Consider the following 20,063-nt stretch of genomic DNA (forward strand, 5'->3'; position numbering starts at 1 on the left):
TCGATGACCAGCATTTTGGGTTACTGCTATTAATTGGATTTCTTACCAACCCTTCGCCATAAGATACCAGGGCAGCTTAGAGCAAAATAAACAATCAGTGCCAAAATCATTTTTTAAATTTGCAATGGAAATAACAGGGCAGGTCCTATAAACATGCATCTCTGTCACTCAGGCGAAGCTGGTGGTGCTTCAGATGCTATTGGATTCCAATCCCGATTATCCCTGGCCTTTGGATGAGTCAAGACAGATAAAGTACTTTTTCATACAGTATCTAGTTAAACCAGAGGCTTTCAACCTTTTGGGCCCACGGCTCCCTTGACCAATTACATTCTTTCTACGGCACCCCTGTGGGGCTCAGGAGCCCAGTTATGTCACCCCCTGCCTGCAGTCAGCAGCCTCTCACCCTTTTTTTGAACAACCTCCCTTATGCACTGTTCCCCTCGCCTCCTCTCTTCTCCTTGGGAGTCCTCTGGGCAGCCCCAGCTGCTGCCCCTGGTCTACAAGGTGCCTCTTCACACTGCCCCGCAGGGGCCTGGAAAGCACCCCCTGGCCAGCCCCAGCGGCATCATTCGCCTGGGGAGCTTGTAGCCATGCGAGCCTTTGGGAGGCAGAAATGCAAGAGGGCATGGGGGGGGGAGATGAAAAAGGGACAGAGGCTGGAGTTGCCCACAGCACCCCTGAGAATCATTCAGATGTCAAGGAAATAAACAGCTATCTGACTTTTAGAAGACATCTGAAGGCAGTCCTGTTTAGGGAAGGTTTTAAGGACTGATGTTTTTCTTATGTTTTTAGATATGTTGTTAGACATGTTTAGAAGGCTCTTGATCAGGAATCCTGTTTCTAGGTTTCCTATTGGAGCATTCCCCCAGGATGCTGGAGGTCTTTGGCCTGAACCAGCAAGCTATTCTTATGTTTTTATTGGCTGCTGTGGCTGATGGGAGTCTGACAACAGATCTGAAGGGTGCCTGCCCCTGACCTAAGCAACTGTAACCAAAACAATGGCTTATTATTCTTTGTGTTCACACCTAACTCCATTCCCATTGTTTTTCAAGGAATAATATTGGATTATAAACAATTATGACCAAATTGTAAATTCTCCCTGGTATTCTGATAGCCCAACATTCTTCAAGCTCAAGGTGGCTTACAAAGCTCTCCCTCTCCCCATGTTACCTTCAGAACCACCTTGTTGGGTAGGTTAGGCTAAGAGACAGGTCTCAGGACACCCAGTGAGCTTCATGGCAGAGTGGAGATGTGAACCCAGGTCTCTCAGGTCCTAGTCCACCACACAGCACATCTTTATAGGCAACCCTACCCATGTCCACCCAGACCTATTGAATTAAATTCGGCTTACTCAGAAGTAAGTGGGGTTATTTATTTTGTGTATAAACCTATTTTAAAGCTGCCTATATATATATATATATATATATATATATATATATCGCGCATTAGGGCCATAAAATTATAAACAAGGGATAAATGTATTGACACTGAAATCAGTTTAGTATGTTAGTTTGCCTCCTGTCCTTTAACATTAACATTTCCAGCCCAGCTCACGACAGTAGAGAGATCGATAGCAATAAGTTCAAAACCTCAACCGCCAATACAACAACGGCTGAAAAGCCAAGAATGCGGAGAAGGCGACGCCATTCTAGGCGAAGACGCGAGCAAGTACTTGGCGGAGAGCCTCGACTCGCTCCGCGGGGCCCGGGCGAGGCTCTCCAAAAAGATCCTACGCCTGCAGCCCGGCCCGCTCCATTGCATCGCAGCGTCCGACGGGGGTCCCCAGCAAAGACCTACGACGGAACTTGGAAGCGCTCCCTTCCGCGTGTTTACTCGGGAGTAAAGCCCTCCAGCTATTAGACGGGTCGGACTCCCATGGATGCGCGCAGCAGCAGCAGCAGCTTTGCGCAAGCCGCGCTCGGCTGCTGCGCTGGCGCCGCTTTGCCCGCTGCTGTCGGGGCGGGGCTGGGACGGTGATGGCCTCCCGGTCCCGCTAGCTCCCTCCCTCCCTCCCTCGCGGGCTCCGGTTCCCGTCGTGCTCCGCGGCGTTGGAGGCGGGTTGGATTTTAAATCCTGCCGGCCAATGAGGAGCGCGCTCGGGGCTCCGTAACGCTCCGGCTCTAGGTTTGAAATTGGTGCAGCGACCGAGCAGAAGCCGTCGGCCGTGTCGCTGTGGCTGCTGCTGCTGCTCATCGCTGTCACGGGGCCTGGACGGAGCGCACAGCAGCGCCACCCTCACTCTCTGCCCCAACGGGAGCGCAGCGCAAGGAGCCTCCGGAGCAGCATCCGAGGAAGGCGTCGGGGATGAGCGCGGCGGTGCCCAGCAGAGGGTCCCGCCCGGGGGCGTCGGCGGCGCCTAGCGGTGGTGCCGGGGGGAGCCGGGCGTCTTCCGCGGCGTTGAAGGAGAGCAAGGCCATCCCGGAGGTGCTGCTGGACCCGCGGAGCCGCCGGCGGTACATGCTGGGGCGCTTCCTGGGCAAGGGCGGCTTCGCAAAATGCTACGAGATCACGGACGTGGAGAGCCAGGAGGTCTTCGCGGGCAAGATCGTGCCCAAGTCGCTGCTGCTGAAGGCGCCGCAGAAGGAGAAGATGTCCATGGAGATCGCCATCCACCGCAGCCTCCACCACCGCCACGTGGTCGGCTTCCACGGCTTCTTCGAGGACGCCAACTTCGTCTTTGTAGTTCTCGAGCTCTGCCGGCGGAGGGTGAGGACCCGGGAAGGGGGAGGGCGCGCAAAGGGCGGCGGCCGCGGCGGGCTCGGGGTTCGCTGTTCGACGGGGTTGCCGGAGGGGCGCTGCAGAGCCCCGGGCTGGGGGGGGTGGGCTTGAAGGGACCGACCCTCTGAGCTCCTGGCTAGGCAGGCCTGGGAACTGCCAGGCCGTAGCCATAGCTTCGGTTTGGCAAGGGGAGGGCGTGGATCCGGTTCCCCAGGCGACGGCCTCTCGGTGGGGTAGGGTGGGCGCCTTTGTTGGCCGCGTTCCCAAGCGACTGGATGTGTCGTTCCAAGTCGCTGATTTCGGCACTTAGGGGATAATGCAAGCCGTCTCTGAGCACCTGCAGAGTATCTTCCCCGTAATCGCTCACCACGACCAGCCCCCATCAAACAACCGCCAGTCCAGGTGGTCCTTCTCCTTAAGTCTTGACATATCTGCTTTGTAGGAAGATTCCCTCACTCCAGAAATGGAGGGTTCCATCAATAGCCTTTGCCTTTGACTTAAGTTCAGCTGCTGCTGTCATCTCCCTCCTAAGTTAAACTTATCTGGGGTTATTGGTTTGTTTTATCATGTATTTTGTGTCCTCATCTTGTATTTCTGTGTTGTGAACAGCCCTGCGACCTTTGGATGAAGGGTGGTATACAAATTAAATAAACTGAATAAAGGAAGGCTTGAACCCTCCATCACTCTCTCATCCCTGGCTATGGAATGAGATGACTGGTTCTGAAGAGCCTCACTGAGATCTGGGAAGTTGAGCAATACATGAAAGCACCAGAGTTTAGCTGTCAGCTTTTAGCTGGGAAAGATGGCCTTGGTGCCTTAGGGGTGATGAAACTGTTAAAGTTATGGTCCACATTTCAAAGGTCCCAGAAACTGCCTGTAGTCTACCTGTCACCTGTGAACCCCTTTTGCCCGTTGGCTGAGCTGTGGCGATCCTAAAATCATCGAATTGTAGAGTTGGAAGGGTTCCCGAGGGTCATCTAGTCCAACTCCCTGCAATGCAGGAATCTTAACAAAAAAGCTGGGGATGTTTGCAGACCTTGAATTAAAAGCGGGGAGGTTGGTATACCACACAGCTGTTGTGACAGGCACCAAAGGCTGGTGTGAATAGGGAATAGCAACATCACATAGGACCCACCCGGAGATGGCAGGAACCCCTGCTGTGAGGGGGAATATGGGGCAGGGCAAGGAGGTTTCAGGTGGGCCTGAGGTCAATAGAAGTAGACTGTGGGCAGAGAAGGTAATATTGGCATCCTTGCATTTGCCCGCCAGTCAGAACATCAGAAGAGACCTGCGGCTGGTGTGGTGTCATGTTTAGAGTGTCAGACAAGGACCTTGGAGAGCAGGGTTCAAATCCTCACTCAGCCATCAAGTGTGTGACCTTGGGCCAGTCGCTACATGTCAACACCTTGCTAAAATCAGTGCTTTGAAAAGCACAATCCACTCTGGTGCCCTGGCCAAACTTTCCAGGGGTGGCGAGAGAGTTGCTGTGAACTGCATCATATTCCATTCCAGCCCCACACTTATTTGCAGGGAGGGGGCTGTCTGTCACTCACTGGACGGAGCTTCCTTGGCATCTCCACATAGGGCTGGGAATGCTCCCTGCCTGAAACCTTGGAAAGCCATGGCCTTGTCTGACTCTGTATAGACAGTGCTGATCTAAATGGACCTGCAGTCTGATGGTCTTCTAAGGCAGCTTCCTGGAGAGGAACTCCTGCCCGCCTTGGTCAGTTCAGTGACTATCTCCTTAAGGTGCTTTTCTCTTTCCTCCTCCCTCTCCAAAGTCTCTTCTGGAGCTGCACAAGCGACGGAAAGCGCTGACGGAACCCGAAGCTCGCTACTACCTGCGGCAGATCATCCAGGGCTGCCAGTACCTGCACAGTAACCGGGTCATCCACCGCGATCTCAAGTTGGGCAACCTGTTCCTTAATGACGACATGGAGGTGAAGATAGGTAAGGGGTTTGTGCAGGGTGGGGGGCCTAGGAATTATATGGCCATGGGCTCATTGCCTGGGGAGGGAGGTTTCCTATCGTGCTGCATGTGGAGGGGAAAGAGAGCTTAAGCAGCCTGGACACGAAACAATTGGATGCCAGCTGGTGCACCAGAACACCTGTGTTTTTTGTTCATTTAGCTTGGAGGCGGTTCTTAGAATCTGATGGTGTAATCTAGGAATTTTAGTGGGCTTTATCTGGCTTCAAAATGTAGGGTTGACATATTTCAATACAAAAATGCCAAAAAATGTTATTTTTCAATAGACCCCTAACATCCAGGACAAAGTGCTGCCTTTTGGAAATCCCCCCCCAGATGTCAATTCCACCTTGACATCCCGGTAATGTCCGGATGTATGGCAGCCCTACTCCAAATGTGTATATTTGTCTTCTATTGCATTATTTCCCAGGCTGTATGAGTGCTTCTTGGGATGGGACAACTGTTCGGTTTCTCCCTGTTTGAACTGAATGACTCTTATTCTTACACATTTATTACCCACTCATCACCCAAAGGTCTCAGGGTGGGTTTCGACATTCAAAGCAATATTTTAAAAAGAATTAAACAGCTTACAACCATATTGTTAGGAGCCATCAGTATTGTGGAATGCTACTTTCCCCAAAGTGCTGCTTGGGTGCAGAGCAGCCAAACCTTCCAATGTGAAGTGTGCTTGTGTTAAAAATCCCCTGCCCTTTCTTGAGCCTTTACATCTCTGTCTGCCTCTGAAAAGGAAGCTACTTAATGCTTCCATCTGGGGCTCCTCTGGCGTAGCCTTGACCTAGGAAGCCTCTGTGTTCCTCCTGTTTGTCCAGGGGACTTTGGCTTGGCCACCAAGGTGGAGTACGATGGCGAGCGGAAGAAGACCCTGTGCGGGACGCCCAACTACATCGCCCCAGAGGTGCTGGGCAAGAAGGGACACAGCTTCGAAGTGGATGTCTGGTCCCTCGGCTGCATCATGTACGTTTTGCTGTGTAAGACTTGAGTGGATTTAATGGACACCAGGGGTTTTCCTCATCAATGCTGGTGGGAAATCAGTAGAGGGGAAGTTAGGGTAATGAAGTCAGGTGGGGTTAGAACTTCCAGTCTTTCTCTTCTCTCCACAAGTTGCATAAAAATGTGCTGTCCCGTCCCCCTAAAACACTTCCAGTTTCCTTTCCAGGGGTGCCTCTCACGGGGGAGGGACTTTTCAGGGATGTGCCTGGTTGTATCACTTGTTCTTGGTGGGGATGACTGCCCAGGACAAATACCTTTGGTGTCTTTGCCTAGGATGGGAATTCTCACCCCAAACATCCGGAGAACATCAGTTGGGGTGGGGGGGAGGCTGGTTTAGGCACAGCCTTTCTCTGATCCCCTCTGCACAAACTGGAAGGAAGCGGGGAGTCTCTTACGTTGTGCTTCCTCCATCCCCACCTTGGATGTGCTGGGAAGGGGCAAGAAGCAGGGTGGGTCACACTGTGCATTTTGAGGAACAAGAGTTTCAGTGGTGTAAACATGGCTTGTTCCACGAAAGAGGGAGAGAAAGGTGGCTAAATGTTTGGGTGGGCAGTGGGCTCCCTAGCGTTCCTCTCCACCCCCAACACCCACAGTTGATGGGTTTCCATATATGGTCTCTCCTTGCAGGTACACTCTCCTGGTTGGGAAACCCCCCTTCGAAACCTCCTGTCTGAAAGAAACGTACATCCGAATTAAGAACAACGAGTACACCATTCCATCGGTACAGCCTTCCCTGGATACGAGAGAGTCTGGAGTTGGGTGGGGTGGGGTCAGAAGTGGGCACCCCTTAACTCCTGAAACTGGAGTTGGCAGCAACTGGGAGGGAGATTTTCATTCAAATTTCTAAGCTGAGTCATTCTGAGGGCTCAAGGAGGGGTGAATTTGGGGAAAACAATCAAGTCTGCACAAAACACAGAACCGAAGCTGCCCCCAAAGCAGTTTAGGGTTATGTCTACACAGCAGAATTCCATTTAATGAACAGAACAACATCTCTAATGGACCAAAGTTTCCCCAACTCTGATTATAAGCTAAAGAGAAGAAGAACACAGCGGTGAATTACTTGGGCCTCTTTTCCCCCCCCCCCACTGCCGCCTCAACCTCCTACTTTTTACAACCCCCCCCCCATTTAGCCATGGTTGCTTGCTTCCTCTCCCCACTCTCCATTTACCTTATCACAAGATTTTTTTGGGGGGGTGCCGGTACTGAGTACCGTTGAATAGTACCGGAAAGAAAGCCCTGCCCATATGGAACCTAGAACCTGGCCCTTGTGCTCTGGGTGTGAGCAGAAGAAGTGCCTGCTGTATTAGGCCAAATAGGGCTGAATCTAGTCCAGCATTTTGTTCTCAAAGTGACCACCCAGATTATGGGAAATGTTCAAGCAGGATCTGATCCCAAGAGCCCTCTCCCCTGCTGTGGTTTCCAGCAACTGGCATTCAGAAGCATTGCTGCCTTCAACTGTGGTGGCAGAGTATAGCCATCCTGGCAAATAGTCATTAATAGCCTTCTCCAGGAATTTGCCCAATCCTCATTTCCTGCGGGAGTGAGATTCATAGTTTAGCCGCGTGCTGTGTAAAGCAGGACATTTTAGCAGCTCAGGCCCTGTTTAGAGCTCATGGCTGTGGGGTTGGTGCGCCTGCCTGTGTCTTGTGTTTGTTCCATTTCCCAACGCTACTCTTCCTCCTTTCCAGCACATCAACCCCATAGCTGCTACCCTCATCCAGAAAATGTTACGGTCCGACCCGGCTGCCCGCCCCACCATTGATGAGCTGCTGACCGATGAGTTCTTCACCACGGGCTACATCCCATCACGGCTGCCCACCACTTGCCTCACGATACCCCCTAGGTTTTCTCTGGCCCCCAGCGGGTTTGATGCCAGCTTGAGGAAGCCTCTCACAGTGGTCAACAAAGGTGAGGGCGTGAGCGGGGGAAGGCTTGGCTGCGCTTGCAGCCCAGGTAGTAACTTAATAAGGGGGCTGGGGGGGGGAGAGTGATACAACAACACTTAGAATGTTCCATAAGACTCACCAATAGACAAGGAAAGTGCCTGTACAGTTGTACCTTGGATCCCGAACGCCTTGGAACTCGGACGTTTCGGCTCCCGAACGCCGCAAACCTGGAAGTGATTGTTCCTGTTTGCGAACATTCTTTTGGAACCCGAACATTTGAGAGAGCTTCCACGGCTTCTGATTGGCTGCAGGAGCTTCCTGCAGCCAATCAGAAGCTGCAATTTGGTTTTTGAACGTTTTAGAAGTCGAGTGGACTTCCGCAACGGATTCCGTTTGACTTCCAAGGTACAACTGTATTTATTTATTTCATGAAATGTATACACTGCTTGCTTGTAAAAAAAAAAAAAAAACCCAACCTCAAAGCAGTGTACAAAAAATGGTATAACAGTAAGATTATCACTAAGAACAATTAGCAACAATAATTTAAGACTTAAGCTAAAATAATAACGGGCTGAAAACTGATTAAAGCTCGCACCAACTTTCTAAACATCTGGGCCAATGAGAATGGTTTTTAGCAGGCATCTTACAGCGAAGATGCCTGCTTGATCTCAGCAGGCAAGGAGCTTCATAATGCAAGTGCCACCACACTAAAAGATTGAATACTTACAACTGCAGAAGGGGCATAATGTGGCACCTGTAGCTGTGCCAGTTCTGCCGGTGAAACCCAGGCAAAATGGAGTGAGCCGAACTTTTGGGAAAGGTGTGTGGGTCTGGCTGAGGCTGCACAGGGTGTGATCTCCGACTGGGAAGCTGAGCTCCATGAGCCAAGAGTGGAACAAGGCAGCATGCATCTCTCTTTCCTACACAGGACCAGAGAGCCCTGCGCTGGAGAAGGTGCCCGAGAAGGAAGAAGAGGTGGCCCTGCGGGAGCCCAGGAGTCCTGTGGACAGCCACTTGGCTGATCTCCTGCAGCAGCTGACACTGGTCAATGGGTCCAATCCCGCAGAAAGAGCACCCATCAGACAAGGTGTGGTGTGTGTGTGTGTCTTTTATCTGAGCCAGCCTTACTTGCCTGCGGGCTTCACTCCCTCTTCTTTAACCTCCATTTGGTAACCACAATTCTCTTTTTCAGAGGAGGCTGAGGACCCAGCCTGCATCCCCATCTTCTGGGTCAGCAAATGGGTGGACTACTCGGATAAGTACGGCCTAGGTGGGTAGTCAACTGGGCACAGCAGCCGTCCGGGCGGAGAAAGTGCATTTTGGGAAACAGGGCCTTGAGGCAAAGTGAAGCAGTTGCCTCAGGCGGCAGATCCAACCTCCGAAGGATGTGCTGCCCACCCCTCTCCAGCCTCCTTTTACTCCCTCTCTACCTTCAGCTCAGGGAGGCGGTGGCAAAGGAAGAAGTGAGAGGGTATCTTATGTTTTGCCTCAAGTGGCAAAACATCCCAAGTTGGTCCTGTTGGGAACAGACCAAAAACTCACCTATCAATGAGGCAAGTCCATGTTCCAAGCTGCCACCCTTGCTCCTTCTTAATCATTTAAATTTTTATTTTCCTGAGAACAAGAATAATAGGAGGGGGGGAGATAAATGGAGGGCAGGGGGTGGAGCGAGACACAATTTCAGGAACCGGGGAAGTTCACAAGATAAAAGAAAGGGATGCTGGTTTCCTTTATGATGCTAATGTGGTTTTTGTGGCTATACACATTTTTATTTGCATGAATTTTGCATGACTCAGATTAAAATGTTGGGGAGAAATACCAAAAGTAACCAGGAGAATGCAAAAAGAAACCTTGACCTAAATCCAGGGGTGGAACATCTGTCCAGAAATTAAGCAAGATGTTGGCAGGTGGAGCTGTTGGTCAGCGTTTATTTTATTCATTCGTTTGGGTTCAAACCTTCCTCCCAAAGGAGCCCAGGGTGGCAGGAGCTTGCAATGAAATTGTCCAGATGTGATGTTATTGTCTGTGGTGCCTGTGATTAGTTGGTGCTTCCTGTATGAAAGAGGAAGCCTTGGAGCTCTGCTTCAGGATCAAAACTTCTGCCGAAGCATGACCAAGGGGCCTCTGAGATCTGGTGGCATTGATTGATTAACAGATAATAAGCGCCTGCTTTGCGGTTAGAGCCCCTGGCCACTCGGGTGGGAAAGAGACTTGGGTTCTCTGTGGGAGACAGCTGAGACCACGGAAAGGCACGATTCTCCTTGGTTTGGAATTAAGGCAGGTTTTGAGTGCTCCCCTCTGTTCTCCGCACCCCAGGCTACCAGCTGTGCGACAACAGCGTTGGGGTCCTCTTCAACGACTCGACCCGCCTGATTATGTACAACGACGGGGACAGCCTGCAGTACATTGAGCAAAACGGCTCTGAGTCGTACTTCAACGCACGTTCCTACCCAGAGGCTTTCAGCAAGAAGGTCAGTGACTTGAGCCTCGTGGCGGCAGCTAAATCTGACCATGTGCAAAGTGCCCCTACCCTTGCCACTGAGCAGCTGCCTTTCTGTATCTGAGATGAAGGTGCCAGGGACTTCCAGCCATCGCTCAGCCCCAGGGTATTTTTTTCCCTTGCGAAAGAAACCACCGTTTTCATTTTGGGAAGGGGCAGCATCGATGTGAGGTTGGGGGTCTGGTGGCAACAAGAGGGCTGTTGGCTCTTGCTGGCTGCAAGTAGGAGGCTACTTAAGAATTTAAGAGCAACCCTGCAGCTGGGCCAGTGACCCATCTAGTCCAGCATCCTGTGGCCACTGGGGGCCAACTAGATGCCCCTGTGGGAAACCAGCAAGCCGGATGGGAGCCCAGGAGTCCTCTTCCCCTGCTGAGGTTTCCAGCAACTGGTATTCAGAACATTGAATATCTGCAGCATAACCATCATAGCTTATAGCCATTAATAGCCCTCTCCTCCCTGAATTTGTCTAATCTTTTAGAGTCATCTAGGCTGTTGGCCATTACCGTCTCCTGTGGCAGTGAGTTCCATAGTTTAACTATGCGCTGTGTGAAGAAGGACTTTCTTTCATACTGTTCTGGTGCCTGTGTGGCTTAAGGGGGTGGGGTGCATTTAAATCCTGCTGGGCGGAGGATGCATTTATGAGATCTGGGCTTCTGTTGCCAATAACCTTTTATCAAGCCTTGCAGGGTCCTTTGCTGGAACATAGCATTTTGAGGCCTGCCTCTGCTCCGCTGCTGTTTTGCTGACATGGGCCCTTGTTTTTGTCTCCTGCAGATCACGCTGCTGAGCTACTTCCGCAACTACATGAGCGAGCACTTGCTGAAGGCGGGAGCCAACATCACCCCCCGAGAGGGAGACGAGCTGGCCCGCCTCCCCTACATGTGCTACTGGTTCCGCACTCGCAGCGCCATCATCCTGCACCTGAGCAATGGCACTGTGCAGATCAACTTCTTCCAGGTGACCTAACAGGAGCAGAAAAGCTCTCTCTCCCTGCCCTGCCAGCATTTGGGGGTGGGTTTTGAAGCTAGAAATTATCCCTCCCACCCCCACCCCCCAAAAGGGACAATCAATGGGTTCCTTAAGGAGGAAATATGGGCTAGAAGTTGAATTAATAATAATAATGGCTGGCTGGCTGGCTGTCCATGCTGTCAACTGGTTCAGCTTGGGGTGTCACAAGCATCTCTCCTTGAACAGGTTTAATGCTGCACCCCCCAATACTGTACCTAAAAGGACCCTGATGGATCTGGTCAATAGCCCATCTAGTCCAGCATCCTGTTCTCACAGTGGCCAACCAGGTGCCCCCTTGGAAACCTACAAGCATGACCCGAGCACAAGAGCCCTCTTCCCATCTGCGGTTTCCAGCAACTGGCATTCAGAAGCACTGCTGCCTCCAGCTGTGGAAGCAGAGCACAGCTACCGTGGCTAGTAGCCATTGATGGCATAAAGGTGGAAGTGAGAGCAGGCAAAGGCTGTGTGCGAGAGGCCTCTAAGGGCACAGAGAAGAAAGCCTTGGCTTCTTCACCTTTGTCTCTCTAAGGGGCAAGATTTGAGTCTCTTCCTACTCCAGTTCCTTTGGCTTCAGAACTCCTCTTGGGATCATGAACCCGACGTGTTTGTGGAATGCTGTTCTGGCATCATCTCTGACTGCTTACGGCAAAGTGCGGGGAATCCTTTCAGCCCAGGGGCCGCATTCCATTCTGGGCAGCTTTCTAGGGGCCATATGTCAGTGGTGGGTGGGGCCAGAGGCAAAAGGGGGCGGAGCAACCAACACAAACCTCACCCTTGTGCAGCAGGCTAGATTTTGACCCCCTCCCTCCTCCATCCAGGTGAGCATGAGGCATGAAAAGAGTTGAAGGGTGCATCCCATCCAGGCATATCTGAAGCTGGGCCAGTGATGAGGGTGGCCTGGGGAGAGTTCTGAGCACAAATGGAGGATTGCATTCAGGCCCTAGGCATGAAGTTACCTGCACTGGCTTAAATGGATCTAGAGCAGGGCTTCCCAAACTTGGGTCTCCAGCTGCTTTTGGACTGCAATTCCCATCCTTGACCACTGGTCCTGCTAGCTAGGGATGATGGGAGTTGTAGTCCAACAGCAGCTGGAGACCCAAGTATGGGAAACCTTGATCCAGATATTCCTTATATCGGGAATAGCCAGGTTTTCGTGGGCTCCGATTCCCACCCACCTCCCTCCTTGGCCAAGCTGATTCTAGGACCAACAGGAGTTGTGAAGGCCCAGAATAGTCATCATAGGCACCGCTGGTTTCCCTGCTTTGTCTTGTGTGTGGTTTTACAAACTGCTACCTCGTATTGCATTAATGCCACCATCCTAATACCCTGTGGCTGCCTCTCAGAGCTGAAGGAGCCCAGCTTGTGCTAATTTGCCTCTTGCATGTATCTTCTCCATCCTCTGCCCACAGGACCACACCAAGGTCATCCTGTGCCCCTTGATGGCAGCCGTCACCTACATCAATGAGAAGCGGGAGTTCCGCACCTACAAGCTGAGCCTGATTGAGGAGTTTGGCTGCTGCAAGGAACTGGCCAGCCGCCTCCGCTATGCCCGCACCATGGTGGAGAAGCTGATGAACTCCAAGCAGGGCGTTCCCTGCCCCAAACCTTCTACCTAGCACCTGGCTGCTGTGGTTGTGCAGCAGCGAAGGACTCTCTCGCTGTCTCTTCCAGTTCCAATACCGTTAAGGGCTGCAGCATTCCTGCCTTCCCCTCCCAGCTGGGGTCACCTCTGCCTGGCTGTGTCCTGGCACAGGGGTCAGGCCAGGGAGTGGCTTCTAGTTGGGCGGTGCTCCTTACAGGGGGGCTAAATGCCCCCCCAGCCCAGCCTAGAAGACTCTTTATTTTTTAAAAAAACAACAACCAAGGATTTGTTTTCTCCCGATTCTGCTGGAGAAAAAGCCCCCATTTCTCCCTCCTCTCAGCCCAGCCCAATGAGGCCTCTGGTGCAACTTAAGAGTTGGTGGTTTCGGTTACACCATGTGAGTTACTTGTACGTGGTCTGTCTGCTGAGTCTTCCTCTTGTGGGCACTCTTCCTCCTCTTCCTGCTGTAGTTAAACTGTCTGGCATTTTGTTCTTTGACTCTAAGCCACCAGACTTTTAAATATTGAAACTAAAGTCTACACCAACTAAACTTTTTGTACATTACTTAATAAAGAAGATTTTCTGAAAGCGTTCAGCGGGGTCCTCCACACTGCCTTCTCCACCCTTGTAACTCTGAAAGGGTTCTGTGGCAACTTTTGCACATCACCCTCTAATAGAGTTGCAGGTCCCAAGTCCTTTGCTCCCTTTACTCCCTAATGTTTATTTCCTGGGGCTGCAAGTCTCCTTCCACACAGAGAACAGGCTCCTAGGAGACATACTGAAATGGCCTCTGCTCTGCTGTAAGAAACTGTGGCCCCTTCGTGCCTTCTCTGCATGGACACATTGGTAGAAGTGGACCAGGTCCCAAAATGACAAACCCAGAGGATTGGGGCACTATCGAGCAACAATGGATAAGTTCCCTTTTAGCTTCAGAAGAGCCACTTCTAGAGAAGAGACTCATTGGCTGCCTCTTCCCTTTTGATCTAGCTAGGACTGCCTCCACAGTTGAGCTCTCCCTTTCAGGTGAAAAACGTCCACCAGCCCTTCACAGTTGTGGTGCTAGACCTCTGGTCTCCCACTCTGCAGCATAACCATTCTTAGTTTTGGAGGGATTTAGCAGGGGGAGGGTAGTGATTGTGCCTAAGCATCATCAGTGTTTCTTCTGCGAAATGGGTATCTTGCAGTGTGCACAGCAATTTTAACAGTAAAAAGAATTAAAACTTGCCAACCTTTAACATAGGATGCTGGACGCCATGCCTCAGGACGTTTCACAGAGCAAGTGTTGGATGCAACATGAGGAAGATGACCTTTAATATTAATTGTATGGGAGGAAAAGCAGAAGGGAGCCTTTGCTTTCCTGCTGCCCTCCAGCTTATCTGGAGTGAAACTCACATCTGCTTCAGGCAGCAAAGCTGTAAGATGTTGGCACCAAAGATGCACCTCTCTATCCTGGACCAGGTATGGGGAAACTGTGGTCTTCCAATTGTTGAACTACAGCTCCCAGCAGCCTCGTAAAGCATGCCCCCAAAGATCATGGGAGTTGCGGTTCAAAATCACCTGCAAGGCTAAAGGTGCACCACCTATCTAGTGAGAAGGCCAGGGCATCCTGAGCAAAGGGACTTCAGACAGCTGTGCTGTTGGTTAGCCTCCTACTGGATGCTTGAGGGGAGGCTGCAGCTGCCCAGTATTGGCAACTCATGTTGCTGCCTGAGGACACACACCCTGCCTTGAAGGTGACTGGGCTGGCAATTGAACCTCATCCACAGCATACATTTAAAGTGATGATATTGCAGAAAGCAAAGAATCCTGGGAGCTGTAATTTGTTAAGGGTAGTGGGGGTTGTTAGGAGACCCCTGCTCCTTGAGCTACAACTGACAATCCCTCTTCTCTGCAAACTGGGAATTGTGGGAGGGGGGGCTGCTAATGTTTCAAATTTAATATGCCATTCGGGCTGAATGTCCTAGAATAAAGGTCAGTCTCATGCCATACCTCCTAACGGCAATTTTCACAAACCTGCTGCCCTCCAAAGGGGTCCTTTCAGCTCAGTACTGTCTACACCAGGCAGTACTGTCTACAGTTCCCATCATCCCTGACCACTGGTCCTGTTATCTAGGGATGATGGGAGTTGTAGTCCCAAAACAGCTGGAGGGCCGAGTTTGGGGGTGCTTGGTCTACATTGACTCGCAGCATTGGCTTTCTGGGGTTTCAGACACTGAGGACTGAACCTGGGACCTTCTGATCTGTTCCTGAGCTGGCCTCTCTGTGGCCCCCCACCCCCAGCTCCCAACTCTAATAGCCCACCCACTTGTTTCACCACAGCACTATGAAACAAGGGAGTAACAGTTTATTCTCCAAAACAGGATGACATACTGTATTAAAAACAAGTCACATTCCTTCAAGTTCAGAACAGTCTTTAAATAAACAAGCACAGGTGCAAGCACTCTGTCCCGCCAACCCAAACTCCATTCTCCATCCTAATGGATCAGCCCCCAGCCAGGAATGCTGTTAAGGTACAGCAGTAAGTACTGTTTCCACCCTACACAAGTCAAGAACAGGCAAGTGGACAATGCCTTGGAAACAGCCAGTTGGAACTGAGTGCCAGGCACCCAGGTTTCCTGCAGAAGTCCGGCCTCCGGAGTCTCCTGTTGTGCTCTGTCCGAGGCCTGGCTTCTGGAAGAGAGCGGCAACCCCAACCGGTTGCCAAGAGCAGGCTCGGCAGAGTCCATGTCCTGGAACGGGCCACCTCGATGGCCAGGCAGTTTGGCACAAAGGGGTGTGTCCTTCCCTCGAGCCGAAACTCTTGCGCTCCGAGACCCAAGTGGCAAGTGGGGGCAAGTGCGCAGTCCGCCGCGGGGGCGCCAGGTGCAAAACAAGGGCACTTGCTTCTGTCGTCCCGCCGGGTTGGACGTGTGTGTGTGTCTTTTGGGACTCGATCCCCTAGCCTCAACCCACCGGGGAGAGGCGTCTCTGCATGGCTCGCTACTCCAGAGAGGCAAACGCGCTCCGTTTCTTCCTCCTGCTTCACTCGTGCTCGACGACATTCGCTTCCTCGGCCGCCCCGTCGGCTGCCTACGAGGAAAGGGGCGCCGCAGCGGCCGCTGGGCTTCCTCCGACGCTCCGGCTAGCAGATGGCGCAGTTGGGGCTCTTGCTCGGGCGTCGCCGCGTTGACGCCGTCGGCTCCTTGGCCAGCGGGTCGGGGATGGAGCGGCGCCGGAGGGCCGGACTGAGGCGCCCGCTGAGCACGTCGACTTGGCCCAGCAGCTCCTGGAAGAGCCCGACCACGTTGCAGCCCTGCTTGGCCGACGCCTCGACGTGGCGAGCGCCCCACTCGCGCTGCACTGTGGCGGCGGCCAGGCGGTCGCTGTTGCCGGTGGCCGGGCCCAAGTCGGACTTGTTGGCGACCACCACGAGGCGGACCGGGGCGCCGGGCTTGGCTTCCAGGATCTCATCGCGCAGCCGCTGCAGCTCCTCGAAGGAGCCCGGCTCGTGGGGCGAGTAGACGAGGGCGAAGACGTCGCCGTGTTGGATGCAGAGGCGGCGCATGGCCGGGAAGCTGTAGCTGCCGCTCGTGTCCAGCAGCTCCAGGCGGAGGCGCAGCGCCGGGCCCGGCGGCTCCAGGTCCAACTCCAGCACGTGCAGTTCCTCCACGGTGCGACGGTGGCGGGCCTCGAAGGCGTCGTGCAGGAAGCGGCGGATCAGCGCCGTCTTACCCACGCCCGCTGCGCCCAAGAACACCAAGCGCACCCGGGCCTCTGGCTTTAGCGACATCGTGGAGCTGTTTATCTCTGGTCGGCCGCTACGACGGGGCGGCCGCTTTATCTGCTGAGGCTGCAGCCCGCGGCCAATCGAACAGCCGGAGGAGGGACTCAGGAGGGCCGGGCTGCGGTGGGAGGGGCTGCCTGCTGGCCGCCCGCCAGCCCGGGCAATTGTTTGCCTCGCGGGCGCGCCCCGGAAGGCTCTGCGCTCAGGGAGCCGAGCACGCGCTAAGGGGCTTCTCAGCATTGGCAACAGGACTTCGCTGCGTGGTTTCCCCTTCCCCGCACAAAAGACTTCTAGGGTAAGCCTCTGTTCTGTTGTTTTGTTTTGTTTTGCAGATGGCAGCAGACTGGTGCAGTTTTTGACACAGCAAATCACTTCCAAGCACTTAGAGGTGATGGATGATTTAAACAAGATATAAATCCTGTTCGCAACAAATAATGGGTATTCTCTCAGCATTAGCCCCCTGTATCTGCAACAGGGGTGTGTCACTGGCCCACCGTACAAAGGTGTTGTGAAGCTTGCTTTCGTAGGCAAAGCACTTTGAACACACCAAAGAACTTATTACAGTACTAATAATACCCAAAGCTGCATACAGGCTGCACACACATGGTACATTTAAAGCACCCCCAACTCCTGTAACTTACCCCTTAGGTAAAGGTAAAGGGACCCCTGACCATGAGGTCCAGTCACAGACGACTCTGGGGTTGTGGCGCTCATCTCGCTTTATTGGCCGAGGGAGCCAGCGTACAGCTTCCAGATCATGTGGCCAGCATAACTAAGCTGCTTCTGGCGAACCAGAGCAGCACACGGAAATGCCATTTAACTTCCCACCAGAGTGGTACCTATTTATCTACTTGCACTTTGACGTGCTTTCAAACTGCTAGGTTGGCAGGAGCTGGGACCGAGTAATGGGAGCTCACCCTGTCGCAGGAATTCGAACTGCCGACCTTCTGATCAGCAAGCCCTAGGCTCTGTGGTTTAACCCACAGCGCCACCCCTTACAAAGCTACAATTCCCAGCACCCTTAACAACCTACAGTTCCTAGGATCTGGTGTGAGTGTGGTTTAATTTGGTGTGAGTTTCTGGTAGAGGAGGGACTTGACCCCCGGCGTGCGGTCCATGGGCATAGCCAGGATTTATGTTAGGGGGCAGGCTTCATGCTGGAGGGAGCAGAACCTCAGTTAAGTATTTTTATTTATTTATTTGATCTGGGCCCCTTGGCTATGCCCATAGTGCTCTCTGAGTGACCTTAAGCTTGGACACCACCAGCATCTCCCCTCCCCACCCTCAGTGCAAGGAGTGAGCCTTTGTCCAGTTTTGGCCAACACTTTCTCCTCCTATAGTGGAAAGGGAAACAGACAGACTTGGTCTTACACTGCAATGCTTTCGAAATGTATTTATTTATTAACTGCAGTGGCCAAGAAAGCCTGGGGCATGTGTGGCATCTCAGCCTCTCAAGGCAGAAAAATTAATTCCCTGGGAAGGGAGTTATCCGCAGATGGAAAACTTCCCTTCTGCCAACAACCTTGGCTTGGAGTGCCCAGAAGGAAAACATTTGTAGAGTCCTAGGATGAGACACTGGGTCAGGTTTACTGGGACAGGAACAGGGGGTGCTTAGAGATGCCAGTGCCAGGAGCTGCAAAGTCGTCTTAACTGAAAAGTGATGCTTTGTCAGGCTGTCCTCAGAGTCCTGCCAGAGCTACAGGGATGGTGCATTTTGTCCTGCCCTGCCATACTACCTCTAGCAAAGGAAGAGTGTGTTTCACATCCCCTCCCTTGCTTCCCATCCCCACAAAAAAACCTTTTAAAAGCTGCCCCACTCTGATGGTTTCTGGAACCATTCATCTGTGCCCCCTCCCAACAAAATGATGCAATTCAGTGGCCGGTGTTAGACTTAGATGGGAGGTTGTCTGCAGTCAGGTCCAACTCATTGTGCACCTCCAGGCAATAATGAAAAGAAGTGGGGACCTGCAGCCAGTGGTGCCTGGTGCCTACTAGGCAGAGCTGGTGGGGCAGCCAACAACAGGTTGTGTCAGAGACAGACAGAGCCAATTAATTCTACTCCCCCCCCACCACCACTGGCCCCATCCTTAAGGAGGAGGTAGTTGACAGCCAGGGCTTCCTCCTGGACTGGTCGTAAGAAGGCAGCACAGCTTGGAGGAGTCAAAGCTGAAGTTGTGGGGCCATGCCCCATTTGCCCCAATGGACCAGCCACCACTACCATCAGCAAAGTTGCAGTAAAAGCCCATTCTCTAAAAAGTGTGTTCCTATTCAGGCTTCCATCCAGCCTTGAACAGGAGCCTTGTAGTCCTGTTTGAGGGCTCCTGGGGGTGTGGGGAAAGGGTACCCCCCGGGGGAAAATAAAACTTTAAATGATTTGGATTAGATGGTGTGAGCCAACCCACCAAAGCCTTCATTGCTATACAGCAGCAGAGAGGTTGCTAGGAAAAGAAAAGGGTGCAAATTCTGCTTCCCTTCTTCCTGAAATCTCTTTGTTTAGTACAGAGAAGGAAGGTCCTTAACATTACAGTGTGCACCTGGTGCCACCCGCCCTCTAGGGTACAATGAACTCTTACTGCTCAAACAGGCCAGAACCCTGCTCAGCCATGACCACCTCCTTCACTGGAGCAGAGCAACCCTTCCTCAGGCTATTCCTGCTCTTGTTGTTCTGAAGAACAATGGTTGCTCTGATACGGCTGAATCACTTTCGCTGGGAAAGCTGTCATTCACTTGGGCTGACCCACCCTGTTTGGGTTTGGGATTAGAAAGCCAGAGCCTTTGAAGAGGCCCTGGGAAGTCAAACAGAGAGGGAGATGCCAAGCCCTTAGCATGGGCCAGCCTGATGGCCTCCAGCTGTTTTGGATGACAGCTCACAGCATCCTGGCCCTAGGATGCGGAAGGCTTGCATATACTCTGCAGGGTTGGGGTGGGGGCACAGGAAAAAGGAGCAGGCAGGGAAGTGGCTCTCATAATACTATAGAATTGTCAAGTTGGAAGAGATTCAAAGGGTTATCTAGTCCAAACCCCTGCAACGCTGGAATCACAGCCAATCTGCCAGCAGCTGATATCTGGAAAAGGAAACCTGGTGGTTGCAGGAGGTTGGAATGATTGGCAGGTGTCACATGACTGCCTTGGGGATTCAGATTTCCTAGTCTTCCCCACCTCCTCCTGCAATTCCACCTGCACCTATTGCGTCTGGGAGTTCTTCCTCGGGTTACCAAATTTTCTGAGGATGATGCACGTGATGGCAGAGGAGTTGGCTGGGGAGAAGGAACTGACCCACTTCCCCACCATTTAACTGTGCAATAAACAGGTGTTTTGTTTCTGGAAATGACATGACCCTGACCTACATGATGTGTATCCCTCTGTTGCTATGCTTGTTTATTTTTATGATGTCTTTACAGCTGCTTTTTAATTGTTTTTATTGCCTTTTATAGTATTTTATTGCCTTTTATAGTATTTTGATTCTTTTTGGAATATAGGCCAGCAACAAGTCTTTTATATAGAACGTCACTCCAGAAGAAGGAGGGAAGCTTTGAGCTACAAATGCAACGTCATTGGACCCCAAGCAAATGACCCTTTTCATACCCAGCATGGACACATCAGAAAACCTTTTTGAGGATTTGGCTGCA

The 20,063-nt window shown here is 52.2% G+C and overlaps 2 protein-coding genes across 2 annotated transcripts; one reads left to right on the forward strand and one right to left on the reverse strand.

The window, feature by feature from the left end:
• Nucleotides 1-1,645: 1,645 nt before the first annotated feature.
• PLK1 (polo like kinase 1) lies at nt 1,646-13,261 on the forward strand. Its single transcript, XM_083585481.1, has 10 exons — nt 1,646-2,706; nt 4,500-4,668; nt 5,515-5,659; nt 6,323-6,416; nt 7,384-7,603; nt 8,510-8,668; nt 8,774-8,851; nt 9,898-10,052; nt 10,856-11,038; nt 12,499-13,261. The coding sequence occupies exons 1-10, from the start codon at nt 2,305-2,307 to the stop codon at nt 12,703-12,705; spliced, it is 1,812 nt and encodes a 603-aa protein (XP_083441607.1). The 5' UTR covers nt 1,646-2,304; the 3' UTR covers nt 12,706-13,261.
• A 1,739-nt stretch (nt 13,262-15,000) lies between these two features.
• Nucleotides 15,001-16,729, reverse strand: LOC310748753 (ras-related protein Rap-2c-like). Its single transcript, XM_083584605.1, has one exon. The coding sequence runs from the start codon at nt 16,672-16,674 to the stop codon at nt 15,793-15,795; it is 882 nt and encodes a 293-aa protein (XP_083440731.1). The 5' UTR covers nt 16,675-16,729; the 3' UTR covers nt 15,001-15,792.
• Nucleotides 16,730-20,063: the final 3,334 nt, after the last annotated feature.

The sequence above is a fragment of the Podarcis filfolensis genome (genome assembly GCF_964270895.1).
Source record: "Podarcis filfolensis genome assembly, chromosome: 14".
In the NCBI taxonomy this organism is placed as follows: domain Eukaryota; kingdom Metazoa; phylum Chordata; class Lepidosauria; order Squamata; family Lacertidae; genus Podarcis; species Podarcis filfolensis.

Coding starts and splice junctions, on each gene's coding strand:
- LOC310748753 (XM_083584605.1), bottom strand. CDS start 16,674: ATGCTGAGAAGCCCCTTAGCGCGTGCTCGGCTCCCTGAGCGCAGAGCC.
- PLK1 (XM_083585481.1), top strand. CDS start 2,305: ATGAGCGCGGCGGTGCCCAGCAGAGGGTCCCGCCCGGGGGCGTCGGCG. Junction 6,417..7,383: donor ACGAGTACACCATTCCATCG/GTACAGCCTTCC, acceptor CCTCCTTTCCAG/CACATCAACCCCATAGCTGC. Junction 8,852..9,897: donor CTCGGATAAGTACGGCCTAG/GTGGGTAGTCAA, acceptor TCCGCACCCCAG/GCTACCAGCTGTGCGACAAC.